This window comes from Drosophila elegans, unplaced genomic scaffold (genome assembly GCF_018152505.1).
Source record: "Drosophila elegans isolate 14027-0461.03 unplaced genomic scaffold, ASM1815250v1 contig_149, whole genome shotgun sequence".
Classification (NCBI taxonomy): domain Eukaryota; kingdom Metazoa; phylum Arthropoda; class Insecta; order Diptera; family Drosophilidae; genus Drosophila; species Drosophila elegans.
The window spans coordinates 517,170-545,020 of NW_024545513.1; the positions used below are offsets into that span (position 1 = coordinate 517,170).

The 27,851-nt window shown below is 37.6% G+C and overlaps 5 protein-coding genes across 7 annotated transcripts in view; 1 reads left to right on the plus strand and 4 right to left on the minus strand.

The window, feature by feature from the left end:
• Window positions 1–11,199: 11,199 nt before the first annotated feature.
• On the minus strand, window positions 11,200–11,676 carry LOC108135900 (protein new-glue 1). The gene has a single exon (XM_017256817.2). The coding sequence runs from the start codon at window positions 11,658–11,660 to the stop codon at window positions 11,337–11,339; it is 324 nt and encodes a 107-aa protein (XP_017112306.1). The 5' UTR covers window positions 11,661–11,676; the 3' UTR covers window positions 11,200–11,336.
• A 5,746-nt stretch (window positions 11,677–17,422) lies between these two features.
• On the minus strand, window positions 17,423–17,854 carry LOC108135883 (protein new-glue 3). The gene has a single exon (XM_017256786.2). It carries the CDS (start codon window positions 17,852–17,854, stop codon window positions 17,423–17,425), a length of 432 nt encoding a protein of 143 aa, XP_017112275.2.
• A 1,248-nt stretch (window positions 17,855–19,102) lies between these two features.
• LOC108135901 (protein new-glue 4) lies at window positions 19,103–19,298 on the minus strand. The gene has a single exon (XM_017256818.2). The coding sequence runs from the start codon at window positions 19,274–19,276 to the stop codon at window positions 19,103–19,105; it is 174 nt and encodes a 57-aa protein (XP_017112307.1). The 5' UTR covers window positions 19,277–19,298.
• A 646-nt stretch (window positions 19,299–19,944) lies between these two features.
• Window positions 19,945–27,851, plus strand: part of LOC108135885 (cAMP-specific 3',5'-cyclic phosphodiesterase) — a 116,389-nt gene continuing 108,482 nt past the window's right edge. For all 3 annotated transcript variants that reach the window (XM_017256790.2, XM_017256791.2, XM_017256792.2), the window contains exons 1-3: window positions 19,945–20,027; window positions 20,441–21,569; window positions 21,854–22,244. In XM_017256790.2, the coding sequence (XP_017112279.1) occupies window positions 19,971–20,027; window positions 20,441–21,569; window positions 21,854–22,244 (1,577 nt within the window). In that variant the 5' untranslated portion in view covers window positions 19,945–19,970. The remainder of the gene's footprint in view (window positions 20,028–20,440; window positions 21,570–21,853; window positions 22,245–27,851) is intronic.
• LOC108135897 (pre-intermoult gene 1 protein) lies at window positions 23,647–24,212 on the minus strand. Its single transcript, XM_017256813.1, has one exon. It carries the CDS (start codon window positions 24,175–24,177, stop codon window positions 23,713–23,715), a length of 465 nt encoding a protein of 154 aa, XP_017112302.1. The 5' UTR covers window positions 24,178–24,212; the 3' UTR covers window positions 23,647–23,712.

Genomic DNA, 27,851 nt, shown 5'->3' on the forward strand with positions numbered 1-27,851 from the left:
GCATGAAACTTTCCCAAAAGTTGTCTTTCTATTGCAGGTAGTATATAAGTCGGAACGAGCCGGATCGGACGACTATAGCATATAGCTCCCATAGGAACAATCGGAAAAATAATTGAAAAAAAATTATAACTTTGCTGTTTTTTAATTTTTTGTTTAGTTCTTCGACATATAGCAATGGGTAAATATTTCAGAATTATGGTTAAAATTTCATCAAAATCGGACGACTATAGCATATAGCTCCCATAGGAACAATCGGAAAAATAATTGAAAAAAAATTATAACTTTGCTATTTTTTATTTTTTTTTTAGTTCTTCGACATATAGCAATGGTTAAATATTTTAGAATTATGGTTTAAATTTCATCAAAATCGGACGACTATAGCATATAGCTCCCATACAAATAATAAAAATATATAAAAGAACAATCAAATAATTAAGCTGCAAATCGTCATAGCTTCAATGTTTTTAAACATATACGCAAGTAAATCATAATTTTAATGTTTTCAAAAATATTTAATTCTTGCGATAGCTGCAAGGGTATATGAACTTCGGCTTGCCGAAGTTTGCTTTCTTTCTTGTTTTTTATTTTTATTGTTTTTTTTTTTTGTACGTTTATTTTTTGTTTTGTCTGGGGCGAGAGGCACAACAAAATTAATTGCATACAAATAGGCGTCAGCAGTTGGGTTCTAGGTAAATAAATTAGTTTTAGGGGCTGTTGGGGAGATGTATTGCCTTTGAGGGGGCGGCAGGTGGGCGTGACTATGAACATCAGGTGGGTGTGTGGGTAGTGGGTATGGTGGATGTTGAATGTTGAATGTGGGATGTGGGTGGTTTTTCTGGCACATGCTAAAGAGCGCCAAGCAAACAACAAGTTAAAGCTCCAACGGATGCGACCGCAGGGGATGGAAAATGCGGGGAAAATGTTGGAAAACGTGAATACGCTTTTCGAAAATCTTCTCAGGCAGATGGGTCTGGGAAAATGTCATCAATCGGCTCCGTCATAAGGAGTCTTATAGAATAAAATTGTTGCGAAACAAGGGTTTCTAAGAAAAGTCTTTAACTTAACAACAATTTTGTATTTCACTAACAATTACTTAAGGACTTTAAGAATATTTTGGCAGCTCTATTTTCTAACAAGCCAATTAGCTGGCACTCTATACTAGTTGCGCAGGTTTTATGCAATATTCTAGTTTCAGGAAAATGCAACAAAGTTTGTCCATCACGGCTTAGGGCATTTCGAGTTAAACTTTGTTCCGGAGTTTTTTCCTGAATTTTGTGTCAATGAGGGCAGCTGAGATTAAAGAGCGGCTGAACTGAAACATTAAAATGAAAATGAAACTGAATCCCATACAAGAAAGTCAAAACGAAGATGGAAAAGCCAGAATGTCTTGTCATCTTTCGTCCCAGTTTCCTCACTTATTTCATTCCATTTCAATTTCGCGCTCATTTCATGCATATGATTTTAATTTTAGCTAAACATATGTATGTGTGCGAGGACATCGACAGAGTTTTCCTTTTGCCCTTCCTTGGATTTCACGCACATTTTGCTTGGCTTGTAATTGAATTCGTTCATGTCGAGAAGTGAAAATGGAATTGCCAGCCCGGCAAATGGCTATATCTGCTATCTGCTTTTACATCAAGCGTATATGCACTGTGAAAATATTGTGTTAATATGTTATTTAAAAATAACATGAATAAGACTCAAATCTCTTCAAAAAATTGCAAACTAAAAGTTTTAAGAAACTTTTTTTAACAAAACAAAAAAATGTTTTTCTTTCAATTAAAATGCACTTTAGAAAAGATGTTTTTTTTTTGTTTGTTAAACCCAAACCCACAATTATTAAGAGCACTTTTTGCTGGGACTAAATCTTAAATATGCAAAAACTATTAAGAGGGCACTGTACTATTTTTCCCGGTGCACGTCCGTTTATCTCCTCTGTGTGAGCGGACATATGGACTCCCAGTGACAGCTGTCAAGCGGCAGGTGGACCTGGACCCTCGACTCAACTCAGACCAACCAACGAAGTTGGTAGCCAGCAAATCATGAATGCCATTACAAGGAGAAACACAGACTGTGGCCAGGCAAAAGGCGGCCGGGAGAAAGCGGAGAAATGAGCAGGAGGATAGACAGCATCGTGCTGTTGTGGTAAACTGTTGCACAAAATTCCGTTGCACACTTTTGCGGACAGGTGTCCGATGCCGGCGGAATGTCGGCACCCGAACAATTTGCCGGTCCCAAAAAGCGAAAGGCAACAGTAATTAGGTTGATATGGCAATGCAAACAGTAAAACATAAAACAAACGTAAAAACACTAGGTAGAATCAATGATTAGGGTTGTTCAAAAATTTATTTAAGTAATTAAGAAATAAAATAATTCAAATAAAATAATTTATGTAGAAAATATATCTGTTCAAATATATAACTAAACAATTTTAAAATGAAATTAGAAAACCAAATCAACAACAGTTTTTTGCTGAATTAATAACGTTTTTGAATACATTTTTAATTGTTTAGTTTTGATTCAGTAATAAAAATATTTTTAAAAGCTTAAAAGTTGTATAAAGTATATAAGCTTTCCTGTTTGGATTTCCTATACGTTTAATACTTCTTTCAGTAGAATGTGATTGTTAAGTCCTTGCTTGCTTTAATTTAAGAAGTCCTCTTCTTTCTGGGGTACTAGTCGTACAATGTATTTTTGCGAGTGTCCTTTTGTAATGAGGACAAGGCAACTTCTTGAGAGCCGTTCCCCTAGTTGAGCAGCCAGCAGGATAATCAAGCTTAGCCAGGAGCGAGAAGAATTTACGACTGTTGACAATGTGTACGAAAGTTGCGTCACTTTTTACTGCTGCCCAGAAATGAAACGACGTGTGAAAGTTACTGACAGGGGAGATGGGGATATACAGAACATGTATATTTGGGGGGATCCGGGAATAAATTTATGCAGACTTCTTGGAAATTTACAACTATTTTTATGAAGCTAAGCGGGCGTCCTTGGACACAACTCGAACAACTTTACGACAGCTACACGCCCGAATATCCTGCAAGAAAACTAGAGCAGGAACCTTTATATATATATATTTATTTATAAAACATGAAGAAGGGTGAATCGAGGAAGTGGGCGGAACCCCTGGTACTCCTGTTTCAGAAAAGATTAGGAAATTGATTTTGAAATCAATCATTGTGGATAAGCAGGAAACAGTTCGTTGGCTGCAATTTTATTAAAAGTTTTATAGGTGGGTCAAAGCTGCCAACTGTGTAATTTTTCAATGCAAAGACAGCCTTCAAAGCAAACAATTTTGCATATTAAATATGGGAAAAACTTAAATTGTCTTAAATCAAAAAAAAAAAAGGACAAAAATATGTGTAAATTTACAATCCAAGCAAATTTACTTTTGACAACTTACATTTTATCTTTTATGTTTGAGCTTAAAAACATTATTTTATTTTAAGTTTTTTTATTTGATATTTCGAACTTATATTTTTATTAAATTTGAGCATTCCTGAATGTTTATTTCCTTATATTTCTTTTAATATTTACTGCCAAATCGCGATTGAGAGCGTTTGTTTTACCCATAAAAAAAATCCACCACATCGGCCAGTAAAAACAAGCACTCGAACGTGGTTTTCTGGTATGGAAAGTGGTTTTTAGGAGCTCTGGGGCACTCATTCTACTCACTGCCCTTCGCCGATCCCCAAAAATTTGTACACATTTAGACACGCATGCAAATGGCGAATTCGGCAGTTCGTCAAATGAAGCCATTTGTATGCCCGACCAGGCGCCGGCTTCATTTTCATTTTCCCACCCATTTGAAACTGGCTTTCCACATACGGAAAAGCTGCACTCGGAGAAAAAACCTACGTTGATGTTTACAACATATATAATTTAAGATCCCATGATGAATTTATGTTATGGAGGTTTTAAGCTCAGTTATTTCTAATATATTATGACATTTTTGTTAACAAATTTAATTTAAATTGCAAATGCAAATGAATGTGTTCCTGTATACTGGGATACTTCTTATAATAGTATTTTCAATTTATATGATTTTGTTCTGAGTGTAATTGTTGTTTCGACGGCACTCGTCGGCGTATTTATATAGATTTTCAGGACACTTGTGCCTGCCTCTGGGAGACAAGATCCTGCGACATTCTGATGAGGCCAAGTCAGAGTCGGAAACATGCCCATAATATGCCTCATCAAAATGGGCAATTTGTGTGGTGGAAAAACTGAAACACAACTGGCTATTCTTTTAGTCGGCAAAAGAGAATATAATTTTTAATGGTGTAAAGGGAGTGGTAGGCAGTGGAATGAGGGGTAACATTAGTAATGGAACTGCGAAATGAAGTATGAAACTATCAGAGATAGTTTGCAGGTACTCATAGAATTTAATAAAAAGGGGGAAAAATTAAACAACTTTTGATATAAAGCTTAAAAAATTATTAGCATATTTTTTTTCGATTGAATGCTTTTTGTTTTGTTATAATCAGCCATAGATAAATATAGATTTATAAATAAATGTGTTTAAAATAACTATTTTAAAGAGATTCAAACATATTTTTTACTAATTTGTAACAGTTTTTAAAATTTTTTCAATTAAAATGTAATTTTAATTTATTTTATTTTTAATTTTCATTTATGTTTTTTTTATTTAACCCTTCTGCATCGAAATTAAAAAGTATATTGTACCCAACATGTATTGCAAAAGCTAAACATTCAAATGCATTCATTTCAAAATTGATAATGAATATGCATTTCACTTTATAAATTAGAGCTCCAGTTGGTTTGAAATCCCGAAAAACTCCGCCCATAAGCCGTTTTAATTGTGTTTTATTTTCCAAAAAGGTGGTGGCAAAGCCCATTAACATTGTCCCAAAACCTGCATGAAGAAATAGGGCTAGAAGAGAGCAGCTCGATCTATTAATAGAGGGAAAAAAGGGTGAGGCTTGGGCTATTGATTTTCAGCCATCCATAAACAAATGTGGTTTACCTGAGGTACAAAAAAAAAATGTTTGCCTCGTGTGTGGGTTTGTGCACGAAAATAGACCCTGGCAGGTGAAAAATGTGTGGGCGGTCGGGTGTTAATTTTAAATTATTGACCAAAATGCCGGGCCCTCGCTTTTGCAATTAAGAAATCGTTAAAATGTTAAATCGTAAATCCCTCAAACAAAAGCATGCCATTATATTTAAATGCGCATTATGAGGCATTAATAATTTAATTAAATTATTGAAACTTAATAATGCAAAAGCCAAAGAGCGCCGAGTGAAGTTATTTAAGCAAGTTAAATATTTATTCATGTTCATTTTGCCACATAACAAAGTTCTAAGGCGTCGTTTAATTTATTAATTCGTCAATAATTAACTTGCAAGCAGTTACTTACTTATTTAACTAGTCAAACATGATTTATTTAGACACCGATTACAATACAGTTCACTCTGTTTTAACGAATTAAAATTGGTAAAATCTGTCAATAACTGAATTGAATTTTAGATCTTAAAGAAACGTGTGCTCAAGTTTTCTAAACTGAAGTCAAATTACCTGTAAATTGCTCATTATATTTTAAATACTTTTGAGTATATACAAATGTGAACATAAATTACATTGAAAACTAAATGTTAGTGTATTTATTTTTATTTGTTTTTTTTTTTTAACAACAGAGGGGAAAAATTAGCGTTATTTTTGATTAGATTTTCATAAACATTTTTGATTTTATTTCTGTGGTTTGTAATTATGCATTCAAATCTATTTAATTGCAATTACTTAACCAAATGACTGTTTTTTCATGGCATCCCCCATTTTGTATATAATTTATTCCTGGTTTCTGAGCACTTTCGTCCAGTAAAAGGAAAGTGGTTTGTTTGTGGGAAACTTTTGTAAGGGGAGGTGGAAAAGTGTGGGAGTAGCTGCCAATTTCAGTTACAACTGTTGCCGTTCTTGTCATACTGTTCTGCGGTCTTGTCTGTGGAATTGAGTGCATTAAAATGCTTTAAAAAAGTACAAAAAAAAAATGAAACCGGGTATGTTGCTGGTTGTAGGGCAGATTGACCTCTGACCCCCCGTGCCACTCCCACCTGTCATCGCATTTAGAGCCTGACATCCTGACCCATCGACGTGTCAAAGGAAAAGAGCCTGGAAAAGTCGAGGGAAAAGCGATTGACGGGTCTGCAATTAATGGTCTTGCGGCTGCTGCACTCGATTATAGCTGGAAAAATGCCACAAAAACACTTTAAACAGGCTCTTGATATTTAAAGAACTTAAATATGTTTTGATTTTCTTATTTATAATTTTTCAATTTTGTTTAAGCTGTGCTAACTGATTTTAACAAATTAAACTTACACATTATTTTAAGCTTCAAAATATGGTTGTAAATTATGAGATGTTTTAAATATCAAGAAGTCCTTTCTCAATGGGATTGGGCAATTATCCTTCGGCTCATAAAACAAAAAAAAACACCTGATTTATTTTACTTGATTCTCCTTAATTCCCCTTAATTTTCTGCCCCGTATTCTCCTGTACTGCTGGCGGAGATTATCCGGGGCTAAATCCACTGATGATGAACAGTTGTAAATGTCGCAATCGCTGTCAAATTGCTGGGGAGCCCGAAAGATTGATGATGTTGACTGAGGATAAAAGGGGAATTCGGAAATAATTAGCCCAGTTGAAATGAAAGTTATCCAACCTCTTTTTCGTTCAGTAATTTAGGACGGGCCACATTAAATGAGAGCCAAGTCAGTGTGGATGGCCAGGAAAATGATCCTTATTGAATTGGAGCCGGCAATTCGGGTTGATGCATAGACATAGAGGCGTGCGGCTAATTGATTGATTGACATCGATTGAAATACCAGGATAATTGGAGTCACCTTCACCAGAAATTCCAAATTTGGCGACATTTTTCTTGGCAAAATGAAAATCTCAGTGGGTGTCTCTAAGCCAAAATAAAGGTTATAAAGACACACACACTGAGTGGCACAATTAGGACGCAATTCAAACAGCCGGCAGACATGTCAAAAGTTACTTTATTGGTTTAGCACATTCAGGAAATGGCATAGGCAATGACAGCAAAACAACACAACAAAACAGGACGAGTAGAAAAAAATCGAAAGAAATCCTGACAAAAAAGAAACTAACATTGAACGAAACTTTGGGTGTCCTGGAAAAATTCGCAATCCATAAATTTAGATTTTCGAGAAATTGGGTATCAAAATTAATTTGTTTAACAAAAAGTAAATAAACAATTATTGAAAAATTACGAAAAATCTTTAATAAAATTTCGAGATTACTAAAAATTAAATTTATCAACTTCTAAAGAGTATGAAAAATTCTCGAAAATCAATAGAGCCCAGAAGAAATTGCGACTGTTCTCTAACCTCCAATTGCTTTCTCTCATTTTTCCCCTCTATATCCGCCTGTCTGTCTATCTGTCTGTCTGCGTGTCCTTTTGCCTGTCTGCGTTGGCATGTACACAACATGCGGACTCCGAGCCTGCACTGAAAAAAATATCGCTTCAATCACGCAGATGCTCTCATCTCCAAAAGTGCAAAAAAGAAAAAAAATGTTTTATTTTAAAATGCTCTTTTTTTTGTTTTGTTTTTGCCTCCCTCCAATATATAATCAGATTAAGCTACCCCAAAGGTCGCATAAAATTAATTTTAGAAGCATTATCCATTAAACAAAAACAAAAAAAAAAAAATACACACATTTCGTCCCACTGATATACTTGAGTTTTACCCAATATTCTGTCAGTGCACGGATGCCAATGTCGTGTCCGTGTGTCTGTTTTCTGTCTTGACCAACAGGCAGGGTTTTGACCACACCTACGACCTGGCCACACCCACCACAATACGCCGCCCTTTAAGTTGGCAAACAGCAGAAGGACGAAACAAACTGAAACGAAACGAAAGAAAAACAACATCCCACTAACTGATTAAATTTATGCGCCCTTTGCATACGAATTCGTAAGGCGAGCCGAAAAAAAAAACAAATTAGGCAAAGCAATTTAACCAGAGGACGAGGGAAGTGGCCCAAGCTAAACTAATAGTTTCTCGCAGGACCTTTAGGCGACTTCAGCCAGCCTCAAGTGTAACTAAACTTCACATAACTGGACTTAACTTGGTTTGCCAATGAAAATGTTCTCCAAATTAACCAATTTTACTTTGTTATGGAAGGAAGCTAAAAAAAAAAAAAACAGTACCAGTTGCCAATTTTAAATAAATATAGAGATGTGTTCAATATATAAGAAATATGTAAAGAGTGTGTTACTATGACTAGAATAAAATTATTTTGTTGGACCATGATTCGTTATACATTTACCAGGCATTCAAAAAAAAATGGAGAAAGTTTACTACAGTTCGTTCTAAATATTTCAAAGCGTACTTTTTTCGTTAAATACAATCTCTGATGAATTCTGGAAACACCGTTAAATTATTCTGAATAAGGTATTTCTATGTGAAAATATATTAAAAACAAATTGTATGATCAACCTACATTCCAGGAATTTTGATAAATAAAAAGAACTGGTTAAATATTCAGTTAGCTTTGGAATTATCAGCCCTATCCACACACTTGTTGATTTAAGCCTCGCTCCACCTCTTTTTCACTTTTTTTTCCACTGAGACACTTGTCACTCGTCAACTCTCAAATTTAAGCCTCACAGTTGGCAGTCATTGTGTGGCAACAAACAAGAAAGAAAAAAACTTTAACAATAACACAGAGCTGGGGAACACATCTAAAAGCTTATGGTGTTTTAAAATTTGTTCGTGGTCGCACTGATGGCCTCAAGTATTTGCAAATTAATAAGCAGTAAGCTAAAATTTGCAAAGAATCGGGCGACGTTTCAATAATAATAATAAGAGCGCAGAAAACCACGGGAAAAACAAAAAATAAAATAACAGCAACACCGACATGAACAAACAAGGTGTAATTGTATGTTGCTCTCTTTCACCCACTCATAAAGCCCTCTCTTTCCGGTGGGTGGTTTATGGGAAAAAAAATGTATTCGTATTATTCGCATACATGTGCGTACATATAATATAAGTCACGTCGAGCATATCAACATCAATGGCCACAAAGCGCAGCATATCAATATACATAAGTACAGGGTGTCCTTGGGGAAATGGCAAGGATGTTAATGAAATGAAAGAACAAATTGAAGCCCTGGGGTTCTAAAGCTTTAATTGAGGTTACAGCATTAGTCAAAATACTTTGGGGGGAAAAAAAAGAGGTATTTTAAAAATGTATTTGATTTATTCTTTCATGTGTAAAAAAACAACACACTTAAAATTAGTATCAACATGTTTTGCACAATTATTTAAAAACAAAAAGAAATTCACCCTGTATTTTTCGCTTCCTTTCACGGTCTCTCGTCACCTCTCACTTGCACATACATGGAAGACCATGTCCTTTGTTGTGCCGAGTCTTCCTTTTCCGCTCCGTTGCCGTCTCGTTCTAATGCTGCTTTCTTTGTCTTCAGACGAATGTTACTTGCACGCTTTTTTCCCTCTTTCCCGTTTCTCACTCCAGCTATCTCGTTCTCTTGATGGTGTTGCTTTCATTTCTCAATTGCGAATTGTATTTGTTTTCAGTGTAGAAGCGGGGAAACAAGGAACAAGAAGAGGAAGGAGAAAGTGAAGAAAGGGATGAAGAAGAGGAGAGTAAAGAACAAGAACAGCAACAGTTGTGCCCATTGTAATGCGTTTGCAATGTGCTTTGCTGGTTGTTATTGTTTTTTCCATTCACTCACTTTCCCAAGGACTTGTGCGAATTTATAAAATCTTTTATATATTTTTTATTTTATTTTTACAAACTATTAATTAATTAATTAATTAATTATTATTATTTTTACAAACTATTAGCAACAAGTTTCAATTAAGTTAAATCATTGAATTTTTTAAATATTTGCATATACAAAATATGAAATCAAATAATGTTCAATACAAATATATTAGCAAACAAAATGTTTTTTTTTTTTTTTTTTTTTTTTTACGCAATGCAAAGATGCAATAAATTTATTATATTTATATATATATATTTTAAAACAAATACATTTTAAAACAAATATTAGTTGAAGAGTTCCTCTTTAACAAATAATGATATTAATAAATAAAGCAGGGGACACAAACAAGAATTTCACATTTGTTTGACATGACCAAGGAAAAAACCGCGCGAAAAAAATATATATATATATATATATATATATATATATATATATATATATAGACTATTATAGAAACGGAGTTTCATTAATTTACTCGCTTTAGAGTATACTCGACTTCGTTGTGAAGGAAGAAGCAGGGTACCATTCTTGGGTTATAACCATTTTTATGCGCTCGAATTGCTGATGGGTTTCGGTGGCCGAGGTCTCCGATCCTGATTGGGATTGGGAATGGGAATGGGCTTGGAATGGGGACCTTGATGGCTTTTGCTTTTTGCTTGCGTGGTCTTTCAACTTGTTGCTTTTTATTGCAGCCCATGTGAGTATGAGTACATTGCCGTATGAGTATGAGTACATTTCTGGGCTTAACTTTAACCTTTCACCCTTGGCGCAAAAACAAAAGTAATCAAGCTAACCGATTCAATGCACTCCAAATGCGCCGTTAAAGTCCAGCTGTTCTGCTGTCTTCGTTTTATTTCCCCATTGCTTGGCATTGTTTAAAGGAAAAGTCTTAATTCGGGAATAATAAGTTTAAGATGTTGAAGATTTTCTGCGACTGAATGTACATATGTAACTAAAAATAAAGGCTCGACCCACAGCCTAAGTAATTGATTGAATTAATTGAAGTAAATTTGCCAAAGCTGGGATTAAATGGTTTAAAAAAAACTTGGCCTAAAGGACATCTGAAATACTTGCAAAATAAGTATTTTCTTGCGATTAAAATTGCATAAAACTCCTTTATAAAAAGTACTGGTAATGTTATTTTAATAACAGCCGGAATTAAATCTAATATGTCCACCGAATTAGAATGTTCTTAAAATTTTAAAATTTAACATTTTTGCTCTATTTTATAAATATTCTAAATTTACACCACTTCCCACATATCCCCCAAAACCGAATTGCAAAAAAACAGTCTAACTGCTGCTCATTTGAATGATTTAGAAAACTAAAGGAAATTAACGTTAAATATTGGTGAAACTTTGCTAGTACATGTATAAATATTATACACCTCCCCCAAAATCTGTTAAAACACTTTGATAAATATTTTGTTGCAATTTAATGCCATAGCCGGGTTAAATTTAATTTTCCGATCAGAAGATCAGAAGAGGGAGTGGAAAAAAAAAGATTGTAGGAGTGCGTTGTTTCGGCTGGATGGGATGACCTTGACCTTGACCCCGTGCGTCCAGTTTAACCCCTGTTGCGCCTGCGGGCGGCACGCCTTCTGGCAGCACGCCTTCTGCGGGCGGCGGCACGCCTCCTTCTGGCCCGCTTCTTGGCGGCGGCCGACTTCTTAGAGGACGAGGAGGAGCTGCTCGAGCTGGAGGAGGCGGTGGTGGCCGAGTCGCTGCTGCTGCTACTGGCCGCAGTGGTGTCCGAGGAGGTGGTCGAGACGGTGGTCGAAGAGGCGACCGTGGTGACCTCGGTGGAAGTGGTGGTTGAGTCGTCTTCGCAATGCGTGTAGTTGAGGGCACAGATCAGGACAACTGCCAAAAGCAGCCAGTGGAGCTTCATCTTGACTGAAAGTTCTGCGTGGGACTGGATGATGTTTTCCGGCCTCCGCTTACCCTATTTATACCTGGGGTCGGCTCTGCGTCATTGAGGCCTCAACAATGGCCACAAAACAACATACGCTAGAACAAATTCATACGCTGATATCCACACTCCAAAAATTTATTTGCACAAATGCCTAGTATTTACCCAGTCAAAACTCCCCAATTTTGCTAGTAAAACAAACCCGCCAACGAATTTCGTTTTGCACGATCTATTTATTTACTATTCTTCTCATTTCGCAGGGGAATCTTCATTCATCGATTTTTTCGGCAGCTTAATCGTCTGTATTCATTGATCAATTTTAGTCGTTCTCAGGGGAGAATCAGCAAATATTTAGTCTGATTTTTATTGAAAGCCCTGCTTAACAATGAAGAACAAATTTAACGGCATTGAACGTAAACTTTGTTTAGGGAGAAACACATTTTGCAGCCTCATTTGGTCTAATATTCTTTAAGAATTCTTTTGAATTATGTTAACCTCTTAAATATTTGTCTATAAATATACAAAGTCTAGTTTAAACTACCAGTTAAATGAAATATATAAAACTGACAGTAAAAATCCCCTTAAGGAAATCTCTTTCATTTCAAAAGAACCAGTATATAGAAATGGAAATCTTAATGCAAAGAGAGTGCAAAAAGAAATCTGAAGAAACACTTTTAATATGTATGAAATCTTTAAAGCTTAATTCTAATATAACCATTGCATTAGTTTTGAATTTTGGCTTGATACAAGTTTCATCATGTTGTTGAATAATCTGGCACATGCAACTTTATGTGAATAATTCAGCTGGTAAACTCCCCATTTTTTTGCCTAGCCTTATAAATTACTCTAAAGTAAATATTCAAATATTCCGCTGCAGCTCTTAACAGCTACATCCTCGCTCCTGGTTATTTTTTGTGCAAATTTATGCGCTTTTAGTAATTGTTCTGTCCGAAAAGAAGAGGCAACGGAAGTGCAAAACATGTAGCTCTATTTTTTGGGTCCTTACTGAGGATGCACTTTAACTTTAACGACTGCCCGAAACTTTGGACGGCTCAATCATGAGCCGTGGTTGCTGCGGCTGCTGGCTTTTCATCAATTAGAATCAATCAATCAACGTGCATAATTAAACTGCTCATTAGGGGCAAAGTAACAGCAGGAATCCACAGGCGGTCTCGGATTCCTCTGACGGCTGGAAAATCAAGTGAAATGGCCAAGCGGCGGCGCATGGATAAATCGAAATAACGCCCACTTTCACGCCCACACCATATGGGTCCACGTGTCGTCGAGTTTCCTTCACATGGGAGGGGGATTTTCATTTCATTTTCGTATTTGCGTATCTAATTGGCCCAACCAAACGACGGGCACAAGCTAGATGGTAGTTTACATGAAAAGATGGGAGACTGGGTCTTAGTAATTATTGAACAAAAACAGCAATTAAAATCGAAAAATTAGATTTTTGACATTGTTTCATTTTTATAAGGGGTTAGACCATCATTTTTAGCAACTTTTTGTATTTGCAATTTTCTACGTAATGACAGAAAATAATTCATTTCTGAGCTTCAAGCTTTACCAATATTCAACTTTAATAAAACCCGGTTTGTTTCCTGCAGACTGCTTCTTGAATGCCAATTTAAATAAAGCATGCAAACTGTAGGAAAATTTATAATTGAAAAAACAATCATTTCAATTTGAGTTAAGTCCCCGACTTTGGCTCGAATCTCTGTGCATTAATTCAGTGGGCACAGTACAGTTTGCGATTCGAAAACAGGTCAGTGATGTCCCTGTCCACTCCGTCATCTCCATGTCGACCTTTATGTCACGGAGTTGCGTCCACAACAAGTCAGTGTTTCCACTTGATCCATTGTGAGGGACTCCCAGCAAAATTAATGGCATTCGGTTGTTGCTTGTTTTCTTTTTATTATTTTGGGCGAAGCAACATCGACTGGATTTGCTGGCATCAATCAATAAAATAACTCGACACGAGTTTGCGGATTCAACTTGGGATGCATAGCTACACGGAAAGAAACGTTATTAAAGACCTTGTTTGGAAATATTGACATTGTTTTATCACTGATTATATAATTTGAATGGGAAATATAAATATTTTAAATTATTTTATTTACGAATAAAAACAATAGGATATAAGAGAAGGTTTAATTTAAGTCTTCCTCTTCCGTTATTGTTATGTTAACATACGAATTTATATATTTTTAACTTGAAAAATACAGAAAGTAATCGAAAATAAAAAACAGAGATCATATAGACCCAATACTTCTCCGCGTGCACTGCCCTTGGTCATTGGAAGTCGCTTATCAAGGTCCAAACACACACAAGTGAAGGTCGGGTTGTGTTTGCCCCAAAGGGCAAAGGTCTGTGGGGAATTTCGAGTTCGAAGATGTGGAAAAAGGATACGGAGGATGTGGATATATGCCATCGATGCCCCAATGCGTGTGGCTGCATCCCCAGAGCAGATCTCGAATTATTTGCCATCAAAACGCTATTGATTTATTAATGCCGCTCATCATTCGACAAGTCGAGGGAGTTTCCCAGGTGGCAATACTCTTCCGCATCGCATCATAGACATTAATTTTGCAAATGTCTCAATAAAAATCAATAACAAATATACGCACATCCTGCTTTATGGCTCTATCAGGCGGATTTTGTAACAAAAATGCTCGTTAGCCAGCCAAAAATTATTGAGGACATTTGCCTTCGATTTGTTTCAATTGAAGTATGGCGTTTATCGGTTGAAATTATTTTTTTAGTGAAATATTAATTCTTTTCAAAACAAGAAGAAGAACAAGTTTTAAATTACTTTTTTTTTGATTTACCACTTGAATTGTGCCGAAAATTCTACTGAAATGTTAAAGCTTATTCTACCGCCTCAAAACTTTTTCATTCATCTTGTTCTCTTTTTTACGAAGGCAGTATAAGTTTTCGGCTTTTTCTTGCATACTTAACGGCTTTCCTATTTAACTGTCAGCCCGCAAACTATGCTTTTATAAACAATAATTAATTGCGTAATGGCAACACAACAGTTTTACTCGAGTGGAGTTGTCTCTGCCTGTTTGCTCAGTGGTTTTCGTGCACCAAATTTTCTGGGCCCGCACCACCTGACGCTTCGTTTGTTATGGAAATCGTGGTTGTTGTTTTCGAAGTTTTTTTCCTCCTCTTAATATTTTTTATAACACATGTGTGTAAGTGTTCGGTATCTATGGCAACAGCTTTTCGAACTTCCCGCCTCCCTTTTTGGGGTTGAAAAGTTTTTGCTTACGAATATTTATCAGGCGGTAAACTTGCAAAATTTTCCTTTTGGGGCTTTTGAGGGTTTCCCCAAGTTCGGTTTTGTGCTAATGGATTTCAATGGAAACGCAACTTTGGAGGCCCAAGCGTTGACGAATAAATATTTAATGCTCGTCTGGATTTTTAATAGTTTATGAATAAGGATGTCTGATTTCGGATAGATATAAATTTATTGATATTTGAGCCCTTTGATCATGAGTTTACATATTTCCACTAAAGATCAGCTGAGCTTGAACGTAATAAATAGAAACTCATGCTTATTGTCGCCCAAGAGATATCATACTAAGTCGTTAAGATATATATATATAGTATTTAAAGAGTCCTAATTATAAATGTTACTATTTGGGAACATTAAAGCATATCACATATCGAAAATATGAAAATTACTATTTTGGCTGTTTACTAAAATTTACGAAAACGAAAATTTGCTAATTTTTGCTTGCCCAAAAGCGGTTGCTTTGTTTTGGGCAAAAACCTTACCAAATGTTGAATGTTGAACCCACGCCACTGCCAATGCTAACTCCATGACGCTCCCTAGATCCAATTTTGTCTATAGTTTTAAAATAATAATGTTACCGCTAGTTTATTAAGGTAATTACAAATACAGTTTAATTTTTGTAAACCAATGGTCTATTAATATTTAAAAATAATCCGAAATAGTCCGAACAATTTTGGAACCGGTCTTCAGTTTGAAATTGTAGTTAAAATTTGTTTTGATAGTTTTCTGCCTGGACATTATTTTTTCTCATTAAAGTATGCTACGTCTTGCAGCTTAACTGAAGTACCAGATCTTACAAAACTCTCTTGAATAAATACAAATATAAAATGCAAAACTATAGGCTTCTGGCATAACTTGTTAACCTTTATTTTGAAGCTCAATTGTGTGAGTTTAGCAAACAATCAAGTTTATTAGCTTGACTAAGCACTCTGTATACATTTAAGTATTAATCTTTATACCCTTGCAGAGGGTATTATAATTTCAGTCAGAAGTTTGCAACGCAGTGAAGGAGACATCTCCGACCCTATAAAGTATATATATTCTTGATCAGCATCACTAGGCGAGTCGATCTAGCCATGTCCGTCTGTCCGTCCGTTTATATGCAAACTAGTCTCTCAGTTTTAAAGCTATCTGCATGAAACTTTCCCAAAAGCTGTCTTTCTATTGCAGGTAGTATATAAGTCGGAACGAGCCAGATCGGACGACTATAGCATATAGCTCCCATAGGAACATTCGGAAAAATAAATAAAAAAAAAATTATAACTTTGCTGTTTTTTAATTTTTTGTTTAGTTCTTCGACATTTAGTAATGGTTAAATATTTCCGATTTACGGTTTAAATTTCATCAAAATCGGACGACTATAGCATATAGCTCCCATAGGAACAATCGGAAAAATAAATGACAACTTTTGGGAAAGTTTCATGCAGATAGCTTTAAAACTGAGAGACTAGTTTGCATATAAACGGACGGACAGACGGACATGGCTAGATCGACTCTACTAGTGATGCTGATCAAGAATATATATACTTTATAGGGTCGGAAACGTCTCCTTCACTGCGTTGCAAACTTCTGACTGAAATTATAATACCCTCTGCAAGGGTATAAAAATTATAACTTTGCTGTTTTTTAATTTTTCGTTTAGTTCTTCGACATTTAGTAATGGTTAAATATTTCCGATTTACGTTTTAAATTTCATCAAAATCGGACGACTATAGCATATAGCTCCCATAGGAACAATCGGAAAAATAAATGAAAAAAAATTATTACTTTTCTGTTTTTTAATTTTTTGTTTAGTTCTTCAACATTTAGTAATGGTTAAATATTTTCGATTTACGGTTTAAATTTCATCAAAGTCGGACGACTATATCATATAGGTCCCATAGGAACAATCGGAGAAATAAATGAAAAAAATTATAACTTTTCTGTTTTTTAATTTTTTGTTTAGTTCTTCGACATATGGCAATGTTTAATTATTTCAGAATTATGGTTTAAATTTTATCAAAATCGGACGTCTATATCATATAGCTCCCATAGAACTAATAAAAATATATAAAATAACTATCTAATAATTGAGCTGCAAATCATCATAGCTTCACTGTTTTTCAGTATATACTCAAGTAAATCATAATTTAAATGTTTTCAAAAGTATTTAATTCATGCAATAGCTGCAAGGGTATATGAACTTCGGCTTGCCGAAGTTTGCTTTCTTTCTTGTTTTAAGAAGATATATTGAAAAATAAGCTTAGATTTCAATGAACGTCGATTAATAGAAATGTTAACTGCAAACTTTTAAAGGTATATGCCCCTTAAAAATACAAGTTAGATTGTCCAAATTATTGACACTATAAAGTAATGTGGTTTTGTAGTCATCGGGATTGGGAATCAGGGATCGGGGTCGGGATTGGCATCGGGATCGGATCAGAGTGATTGTCAAGGTTCTTCAGTTGGTGAAACGGCGGACGCGACGGGCTATTCTGCTGCGGCTACCGCTTCCGCTACCGCTTCCGATGTAGCTGCGGCGGCGGCGACGGCGGGAGCGTCTGGAGCTGGTGGACTCACTGCTGCTGCTGCTGCTGCTGACAGTTTCGCCACCGCCACTGCGTCGAATACGGCGTCGAAGTCGTGGCAGTTTGCGCCTCCTTTTCCACTTAGTGACGGTCTCCGTTTTGGCGACTTTGGATGCGGAAGCTTTCGTGGTCGCCGTTGTTGTGGTGGCCGCCGTGGTTGTGGTGACCGCCGTGGTCGTGGGGGCCGCCGCAGTCGTTGTGGCCGTGGCCGAGGTGGCGGTGGGACTGGAGGCTCCTCCGGTGGGGCCGACCAGCAGGGAGCAGACCACCACGGTCAGGAGCAGAAGGACACAGGTGAACCTCATGGTGGATGGTGGACAGCCAGTGGATGGTACTGGGACTCTGGTGACAACAAGCAGGCGGCCATGGCCTTTTATACCTAATTTCGCAGTTGTGTAGTTACTCCGAAATCTCCAAAATCTGTTTGAACAATTGCGCCGAGGCGAACAAATGTGATTTGCTTTTGTATCTTTTTCGCCGAGAGCGTCATCTTTACTTTGGCCCAAAACTGGTCACATAGCTTGGCATAGCTTGGCAGATGAGGACAAACGTAGGCGAAAAGCATAGAGCTCCATCAAACTCCTCACGTCTTCCAGCCCCACCAACACTTTGAACAAGTCAAATATAAAGTATGAACGTTAAACATAAAGAAATTGGTTATACTTTAATATGCCGTTTCTATAAATACAATATTGCAAATTCTAATTTTATTCGCTTAAATAAATAGAAACGGAATTTTTGTTATCTTTTATTCAAGATTGAGTCACATGTCTTCTTTCACAAATAAGAATTCAATTTCAAACAATGCAAATTGTTTAAATATTTGAAGATTATTTTTTGCAAATTTTATTTTTATGCAAAATATTTGCAATTTGTGTCTTCCACATGTTCAAAGATGCCTTGTATAAATTTAGCTGGCCTCGAAATTTTGTTACGGAAATATTGCAGGCAAACATTATTTTTGCCCGTTTAAGAAGGCTGCATAAATAAAAATTACCAGAAAATAATGGCTAATTGAACATTTTATTGATCAATGTTTACTTCTTAAACATTTTCTCAATTTGTCATTGATTTATGACTAGGTTTAATGAATGAACAAGACTTTTATAACTACTGTTCACAGGTAGAAAACTTCGGCAAGCCGAACTTTATATACGCTTGTAGCTTTTGCTGAAATTCAATGATTTTTTTTAATTTAAATTTAAATTACATTTTCAAAATAACTTAAAAGCGAAATTAATGAAAATCAAATCGAAAACATTTAAATTCGGTCAAAGTATTTGGGTTTACTACGTATTTTTTTACCAGTGTAGATTTAGAAACTGAACAGAAATCTATTATTATGTGCATGTATAGAAACAAAGGTCACATTTTGTAGCACAGTGTAATGCAGAAAAGTTTTTGACTCAAAATAAAACAACAATTTATAAAATATGCACAGAACAAACACAATAACTTTACAATGCTTTATTGAAGCCACTTGAACAAAAACAAAAAACTAAAACAAAATAAAAATAAAAATACATATAAAAACACGAGAGTATTTTCTCAGTTTAGTACTGAAAGTAGTCATGCTTCTGGTAGTCGGTAAAGGAGTCGATATAGTCCTCGGGATGATAGTCCAGACTTCTGTAGACGACATCCGGTTCCGTGAAGTCCTCGACCTTGTAGAGCACCTTGCAGATGAGCAGCCAGGGCAGGACTATCAGCAGCAGTCTCCACTCCATTGTCTTTTGCTTTAGCAAAGATTCGATTCGGTTCCTCCGATTTCCGACGATGTACTAACTAGGGGGAGCTAAAGTTGGTAGCCATACAGCCATACAGCCATACAGCCAGGATGTGGGTCAGTTTGTGCAGCTGACGTCTGTCCCTGTAAAAGCGGATGTCGCTCGCAAATGTGGGCAAATATGTGAGTAACCCACTTTCAGCCGCACAGCCACCCAGCCGAGCAACCAGGTGGAATACTTTCAGGTGGAAGAACAAGTCGAAATGGGGGAAACTAAGTGGTCTTTTCGGGGGAACAGAAGCTGTTGGCCAAGTAGAAAAGCGAATTTAAACGCTAATTGACATGGAAGTGTGGCGGGGAATTCGACCTCTAATGTTGAGTAAAAATGGCATTAAAAACGAAATTACTGGAAGCATTTCAATTATATTAATTGCGTTTAAACATTGGCCTCAAAATATATGGTGTTTTTAATTATTCCAATTCTATTTACGAATAAGAAACAAAACAAGGTACAATTGAAATGGTTTTTTTGACTTTACATAGCTACTTTATAAGAATTAATTTAATTATATTATTGAAAAAAAAAAAGATATTTGCTAATTGCTAATACCATTTTTATTCTATTATTTTCTTTGCAGATCTCCGCTAGACAAAAAATGTTTAAGCGCAAGGGATAACTCCCAATCGAAGTGGGGATGATGCGTTTGGCGCGATTCACGCAGGGTTTCTCGTTTAACAAAAATGCGGCCAAGGTTGAGGGGGAATAGGATTCAAATTCAAGCAAATTTTGTTTTAATATTAAAAATTTACAATTATTTGTCTTGGCTATAAAATAAATAACTGTTTGAGTGACTGATCAAAAATATCAGCTACAAAAAATGTCCTATATTTACATAAGTGTACTTATATTGATCAAAAATTATAGGAATATTACAAATTTTATTGGTTTTAAATGCGAAAGCAGTATTAAAGGTTTTTAATTTTAAACATTTTTTTTTGTATTTGACCACAGACTAGCCAGACTAGCAAACCTATTTATTCTATAACCAAGACAAAAAGGCGTACCAGGTTGATGTAGAATTTCTTAAGACTATATAGTATTTCTTGAAACTAATTGATTGAAACTCTGATTGATTTTGAATAATTCTTTGTGTACGATTTTTAGCATCGCGGCAGTGGCAGCAGCAACGGAACCGGAACCGGAAACGCTAACGGCACCGGAAACGGCCAGGGGTTAGGTGGCAGCTGCAGTGCCAACGGCCTGGCAGCCAGTGGCGGCGTTGGAGGGGGCGGTGGGAGTGGCAGCGGCGGGAGTGGGAGTGGCTGTGCCAGAGGCGTCGGGAGTTGTAGTAGCAAGCGAAAATCAAAGACAAAGACAAAGTGCTTCGGTGGCACAGTGTTTCGGTGTTGCCTCCCTTGTCGCGGGGGCGGCTCCGCAGCCCCCGCCACAAGTCCGCCCCAAACACCCGCAGCCCAGTCGCCGGACGAGCTCAAGGTCATACATCCGGAGGACGACAATCTGGAGAAGAAGCAGGAGCGGAACAATCAGGACAACAATAAGGCCAAGGAAGACTTGCTGCTGAACCGCAACACCGGTTCGGGATCTGAGCTGGATCTGTACGGCGGCACAAAGAAGCACTCGCTGGCGGACACCATCGATACATCGGTGACCACGCCCATCTCCCTGAAGACCCTCATCAACGACGTGGACGAGGAGCTGCTGGACCAGCAGCTCAGTGCGGCGGATATAGCAGCGGCCAGTTTGGCCAGCGGTCTGGTTGCCCGTCGAGCGGAGCCGGAAACGCTGAGCGACGCCAGCGTCTCACCCACCGCAGTGGTGCAGCAGCAGCAGCAGCAGCAGCAGTTGCAGTTGCAGCTGCAACAGCCACAACAGCCACATTTGGTGCCCAGCAGCGGCAACATCCTTAGCCAGGTCACCCTGTACAGCGGCAGCAATCCCTCTACGAATCCGCAGAATACGTGTCCTAATCCAGCATCAAATTCAAATCAGAACTCAAATCCAAATCCGAATCCCGGCCAGAATCAGCAGCAGCGTTGCAGCTGTCCACCGCAGACTTCTCCATTGCCCCACATCAAAGAGGAGGAGGAGTCCGAGCAGGCCAACTTTAAGCATCAGTCTTCATTGAAGGACCAGCAGCAGCAGCAGCCTCCGCCGATCACCATAGCCAGTGGCTACTGCGGCAGCTGTGAGAGCATCCACCACTCGTCGGCCACCTCGTCCTCGGCGGGCACAGTGCCCACTGGCAGTCAGCAACCACAGGAGTACATTGCAGGTATAAACTTCTAATGAACAAATTTCCCCAATTTTCCATTTCAACAAAAAAACATATTTGCAATAATACAAAAAAAAAAATGATTTAATAAATTCATATTTAAAAAAATTTAAAAATTATGAAATACTTGAATTTAAAACTTTTTTTTAGCCGAAATCTCATGTGCACATTGTGCCTAGATAAAATAAAAAAAATTAAAGCTTTAATTCAAAATCGATTTTAGGTATTTTGTATAAAATATTTCCTTTATACATTTATGATAATACATATATTTTATTTTAAAGGTACCTCCTCTACGCCCTCGCCTCGCATCAAACTAAAGTTCCGCAAGCCACACAAGTCCTGCTGGTCGCGCATCGTCCTTGCGCCCATCGGATCGGCGGGAGGCTCCTCGTCGGCCACCACTGTCATTGGGAGCAACTCGAACGAGACCTTGGCCTCTAGCAGCACCACCGGGGGCACCGCCACCACCACCCAGAACAGCAGCAGCGCCAGCGTTGCCGCGCACCACCGGCTGACCTCGTCGTCGGCCTCCGCCCTCGCCTCCTCGCACCCGAGCAACTCGCAGCTGCTGCCCACCAGCAAGATGCAGGCGGAGCAGGGGTCCATCGGCGACCTGCAGAAGTACCATAGTCGGTACCTCAAGAACCGACGCCACACGCTGGCCAACGTTCGGTGAGTTTTGATTTTAAATTGTGTAAAATTTAGTTATAAAATACAACCGATAATAAATTGGGGGAAAGATATGTTTAAACATCCAGTAACGATTAACAAGTTATTTATGCAGCAACTAAAAACAAGGACTTCAATTAAACTGAATATAATATTAAATTAAAAGACTATAAATATAGAATGCATTGAATGAGAAATTCAATTTTCTATGGTAAATAATTTAATTTAATTTAGTTAAAAGAATTCAATTGCAAGCTTAAGAATTCGCGTTTGGTTCGAATTGATATACATTTTAAGCGGGGAATACAAAACATTTGGCCTTCAAGTAGGTCGTTAACAAAGCAAATTGGAGCGAAAGCCGCAGCAAAACATAAATTTGGCAAATTTAGATAACAAAGCCGGTCTAATTATTTCGAATTTTGGCAGTGTTTGCACAACTGGTGGGTAAATGAAAGTATTAGAGAGCGACCAACGTGACCCATGCGTCATGAAAACTGAACCGAACTTAAAAACCAAAGGCAACCCGGCCAACTGAAAAGTTAGGCCAATAAAGGCGGCCAATTAGCGACTTACAATGAAATCAATTTGCAGTTAGTCGACTTAATCGAATTAGAAAAGTTAAAGTGACAGAAACTTTGAGTCACCGCAGGAAGTTGGCCAACGGAGAAAAGCTGTTGACTTTTCCCTCTCTGTGAGATTGTAAGTGTGTTTGTGTCAGTTGGGCCTGAATAACTTATAGCCTGGATAATTGAGCAAATTGTGGGTGGCTCAAAAAGCCGGGCCCTATCCTGAAAGCCAGGTATCGATAAGTCATCGACACCTGTTGTGATTTTGCTCTCATGCTGCAGCATGTCAATGCATTGTGGCAAAAAACATTGTTGCCTAGTTTGCAGCATATTCAACATTGTGTCCATAATATATTGCGATTTAAAATTGAAGCTTGTCGATAGGTTCTGTTTGTGTTTAGTTCGATTTGCTTGTATAACACATATTTTCTATGACTTCAAGCGCTGCTTTGTTGCAAAATGTTTGTGCGAGTAAAGATAAAATGTGCGCTATTGTTTGAGTGTTATAGACAATTTGCACAACTTTTTTTTGCAAGAGAAAACTCGCATTGTTAAACATTTTGTAGTTATTCAAAATTAAAGAAGAGTTTTTAGGATCTTTTCAGTGCGCAATTTTATTCAATACAAAACAATTAAAAAAAAAAATTTATTTGAAAAATATTCAGACGAATCTTTAATGTTCACCTCCACGAATAGGTCGTTCAGATTATGTTTTTTTTATTTCTACCTATGAGCTTTGCATTTTTGTCCACCTTTCATTTTTTCCGCACCCCAAAAATATGCAATGTTTTTGTGCGCTGTTGAATCACACCAGCACACCAATCAATTATTAAATCATGAACAAAAAAAATTGTATTTATTATGAATATAGTCCGAAAGTTTTTTGATTAACAGTTTTTGGTGGGTTAACCACGCCTCCTGGCGTTGTTGTTCCTTCGCCTATTGTTGTTGTTGTTGGAGGACTTTTTCCTGTTGTTGTTATTGGCCTTCCTGCGATTGTTGGTGCTGGCCTTCTTTTTGTTGTTGTTGGCCTTCTTTTTGTTGTTATTGGCCTTCTTTTTGTTGTTATTGGCCTTCTTTTTGTTATTATTGGCCTTCTTCTTTTGTACCACTGGTGGAGCGGCATCACTATCAGAATCGTAGTCATCCGTGCCTAAGCCGTCATCCGCACCCAAATCACTCTCGGAATTATCATCTGATGCGCTGGAACTATCCGAGGCACTGGCCGCGGTCGTGGTAGAAGTCTCCTCATCGGAATCGGCTGCCGTATTCAAGTCCGTATCGTCATCCGTATCCGTATCGACACCCACCACCAGGGCAACGAAAAGCCCTAGGCAAAGGAAAGTCAGCATTAGCTTTGTCAACTTCATTTCGGCAATATCTTCTGTCTAACTTTAACGGACCACCTAAGGTCTCGTCGCAATTTATAGTCAAAACACCAGGCACCGTTTTATTTACCCAAGTGAAGGTTAAAGTAGAGTCGCAAATGAAATCTGTCGAAACAAAAACGTTGAATAACAATAGAGTAGATAATTGGTACCCGGCGATGACGGTATTTGGAAAGAGAAATATTAAATAAATTCGCCAGCACGGTAAAGAAAATAATCTCAACCCACCAAGATTTATAATCGGCACGGTATTTCTTCAAATACGATCTTCAAGAGTAACATATTAAATAATAATTATGTGTTAAGCTCAATCTGCCTTTCAACAAAATGAATTCAAAGTCACACAAAAGCAAACAGAAAATAAAGTTTTCGTTTTTTTTTTCTTTGTATTTAGTAAAAAATTTAGAATTGGATTAGTTTTATGAGAATTTTACATCATGATCAAACAGAAAATAAAGTGGAAATCGCTTTTATAGCTATTCAATTATAACTCGTCGTAGTTAATATTAAAAAAAAATGTTTTTGAAAAGGGTATACCAAGTATGAGTACAAAAAAAATGATATCCCAAATTTAAAAACAATATCAGAAACACCATTTGATTTGCACACACAACCAGCACGCGAAATTTTTCCACAACTTGATGTAGACAACATAAACTAAACAAAACCATGATCAATATGGTAATTAAAACGTGGAAGACTCGAACAGCTGCGGTTAAGTAAACTCAAGTTGGTGTTAATATTAAGTTGGATTAAGTTAAACGCTTGGTCCAAAAATGGAAAACAGACCTTTCTGTCCTGCAAATATTTGTGGAAGACCTGCTCATTCTACACTTTGGAAATAAAAAAAATTTAAAAAAATTGATTATTTTTCGACACTGAAAATAAGAATATAATGAAATATATTTCATTATTAATATTTCTGTGCAACTAAAATCAAAGGGTTTTTATGGGAAGCTAACTTTTATCATTAATATTCCTTATTATCGGGAAAAAGGTTTACTTTTACAACTTAACTTGTGAATATTTTATTGGGCCAGCAAACATTTTGCTTGTTAAACTTCCGATTCTGTTAACATATTTTTTTGAGTGCACATAAAAGCTGTTAAATGGTGGGTCAAGGGCGGATTGCAGTGGTATATAAGAAGCGCTTCTCAGTGGTGAATGCAGCAATGAAGATGCACCTTCCCGTGCTGATTGGTATACTGGTGGTACTGGTTGGGTTTTCCGCGGCAAGCCCAACCACTCGGTCAACCACCGTTAAGACTACCACCACCAAGAAGACCACCACTAGGGCAACCACTGCGACCGTACCCACCTCTACGGATTCCTGTGAACCCACTTGCAGTACTTTGCCGCCTCAGACTGAACCACCAACATGCACTTGCACCGAACCCACCACATGTAGCCCTGAACCACCTACTTGCAGCACAGAGCCACCTTGTACAACAACACCGGAACCTTGTACAACAACTCAACCACCTTGCACAACTCCACCACCTTGTACAACAACACCTGAACCTTGTACAACAACACCGGAGCCTTGTACAACAACACAACCACCTTGCACTACGTCACCACCTTGTACATCAACACCAGAACCTTGTACAACAACACCTGAACCTTGTACAACAAGACCGGAACCTTGTACAACAACACCAGAACCTTGTACAACAACACCAGAACCTTGTACAACAACACCGGAACCTTGTACAACAACACCAGAACCTTGTACAACAACACCAGAACCTTGTACAACAACGCCAGAACCCTGTACAACAACAACCCCACCTTGTACAACAACAACACCACCCTGTACAACAACACGACCACCTTGTACAACAACAACACCTTGCACGACAACACCACCACCGTGTACAACAACAACATCACTTTGTACCACAACAACACCGCCCTGTACAACAACACCACCACCGTGTACAACAACAACACAACCTTGTACTACAACAACACCGCCGTGTACAACAACAACACCACCTTGTACAACAACACCACCACCGTGTACAACAACAACACCACCTTGTACTACAACAACACCGCCGTGTACAACATCACAACCACCGTGTACAACAACACCACCACAGTGTACAACAACAACATCACCTTGTACTACAACACTACCACCGTGTACAACAACAACACCACCGTGTACAACAACAACACCACCTTGTACTACAACAACATCGCCCTGTACAACAACACAACCACCGTGTACAACAACACCAGCACCGTGTACAACCACAACACCACCTTGTACTACAACAACACCACCTTGTACTACAACAACACCGCCCTGTACAACAACACAGTCACCTTGTACAACTACAACACCACCTTGTACAACAACACAACCACCGTGCACACCAACACCACAACCTTGTACAACAACAATACGACCACCATGTACAAGAACACCACCTTGCTCAACAACACCGACAACTACTTGCAGCACACCACCTACCCAAAGACCCACAGTTCCCTGCGAGCCAACCTGCAGCACCTGGCGACCTTCCTCCGATACACCAACCACTGCACCCACCACCGCACCCACCACTTCACCAAGCACAGCAAAACCAACCGTGCCCTGTGAACCCACCTGCTCCACTTTGCGGCCTTCCACTCAGGCAACCACCAAACAAACCACCAAACAAACCACCAAACAAACTACCAAACAAACCACCAAACAAACCACCAAACACACAACCAAACGAACCACCAAACAAACCACCAAACACACAACCAAACGAACCACCAAACAAACCACCAAACGAACGACCGAACGAACAACCAAACGAACCACCAAATGTGGAAAAACCACCAAGCGATCAATACCTTGCGAAAAAACTACCAAACGTTCACCACCATGCGCTACCACCAACAAGGTAAATAATCCTCACCCGGGTTGCGCTACCACCAACAAGGTAAATAATCCTCACCCGGGTTGCGGATCGGGATCTAACTCTGACTGTGGTTGTGGTGGAGGATCCAAGTGTGGCTGCAACCCACCATCCCAATGCAAACCCCAACCGAATCAAAAGCCTTGTGCAACAACTAAGAAACCCCAACCAAAACCCTGTGAAACCACTAAGAAACCCCAACCAAAGCCATGTGCAACCACTAAGAAACCCCAGAAACCTCAGCCTAGAAATGGTTGTTCATAAAAACACGAACATTACTTCTAAATGACATTAACAATATTAATGGTTTTTTTAATTTTTTTTTTTTTTATGTATTTATAAATGTAACCATGTCAAGACATTGTTTAAAAGAAAATTATTACGAAACGATATTACCAATATAATTGGTTTTTTTTTATAATTATAAATGTAAATGAATAAAAAAATTTATTTTATTTAAAAAAAAATGTTTAATCCACTTTAAATAGGAAGGAGTCTTTAAATATGCTGTGAAAAATATTTTTAAAGAGGTTTTAAAATCTTTTTAGCGGTTTTGGTTGAATATAGAAAAATTAAAATTTTTGAGGATTCAAATATACAAATTTTGGAATAATAGGGTTCTACGTAAAATTACATAAAATTTAGCCTGAATATGTGACTTAGGCTTTAGGCTATGATGTTTTTAAATACTTATAAAACGATATTAAACCTCTAGAGTGCAAGAACTTTATCCAAACC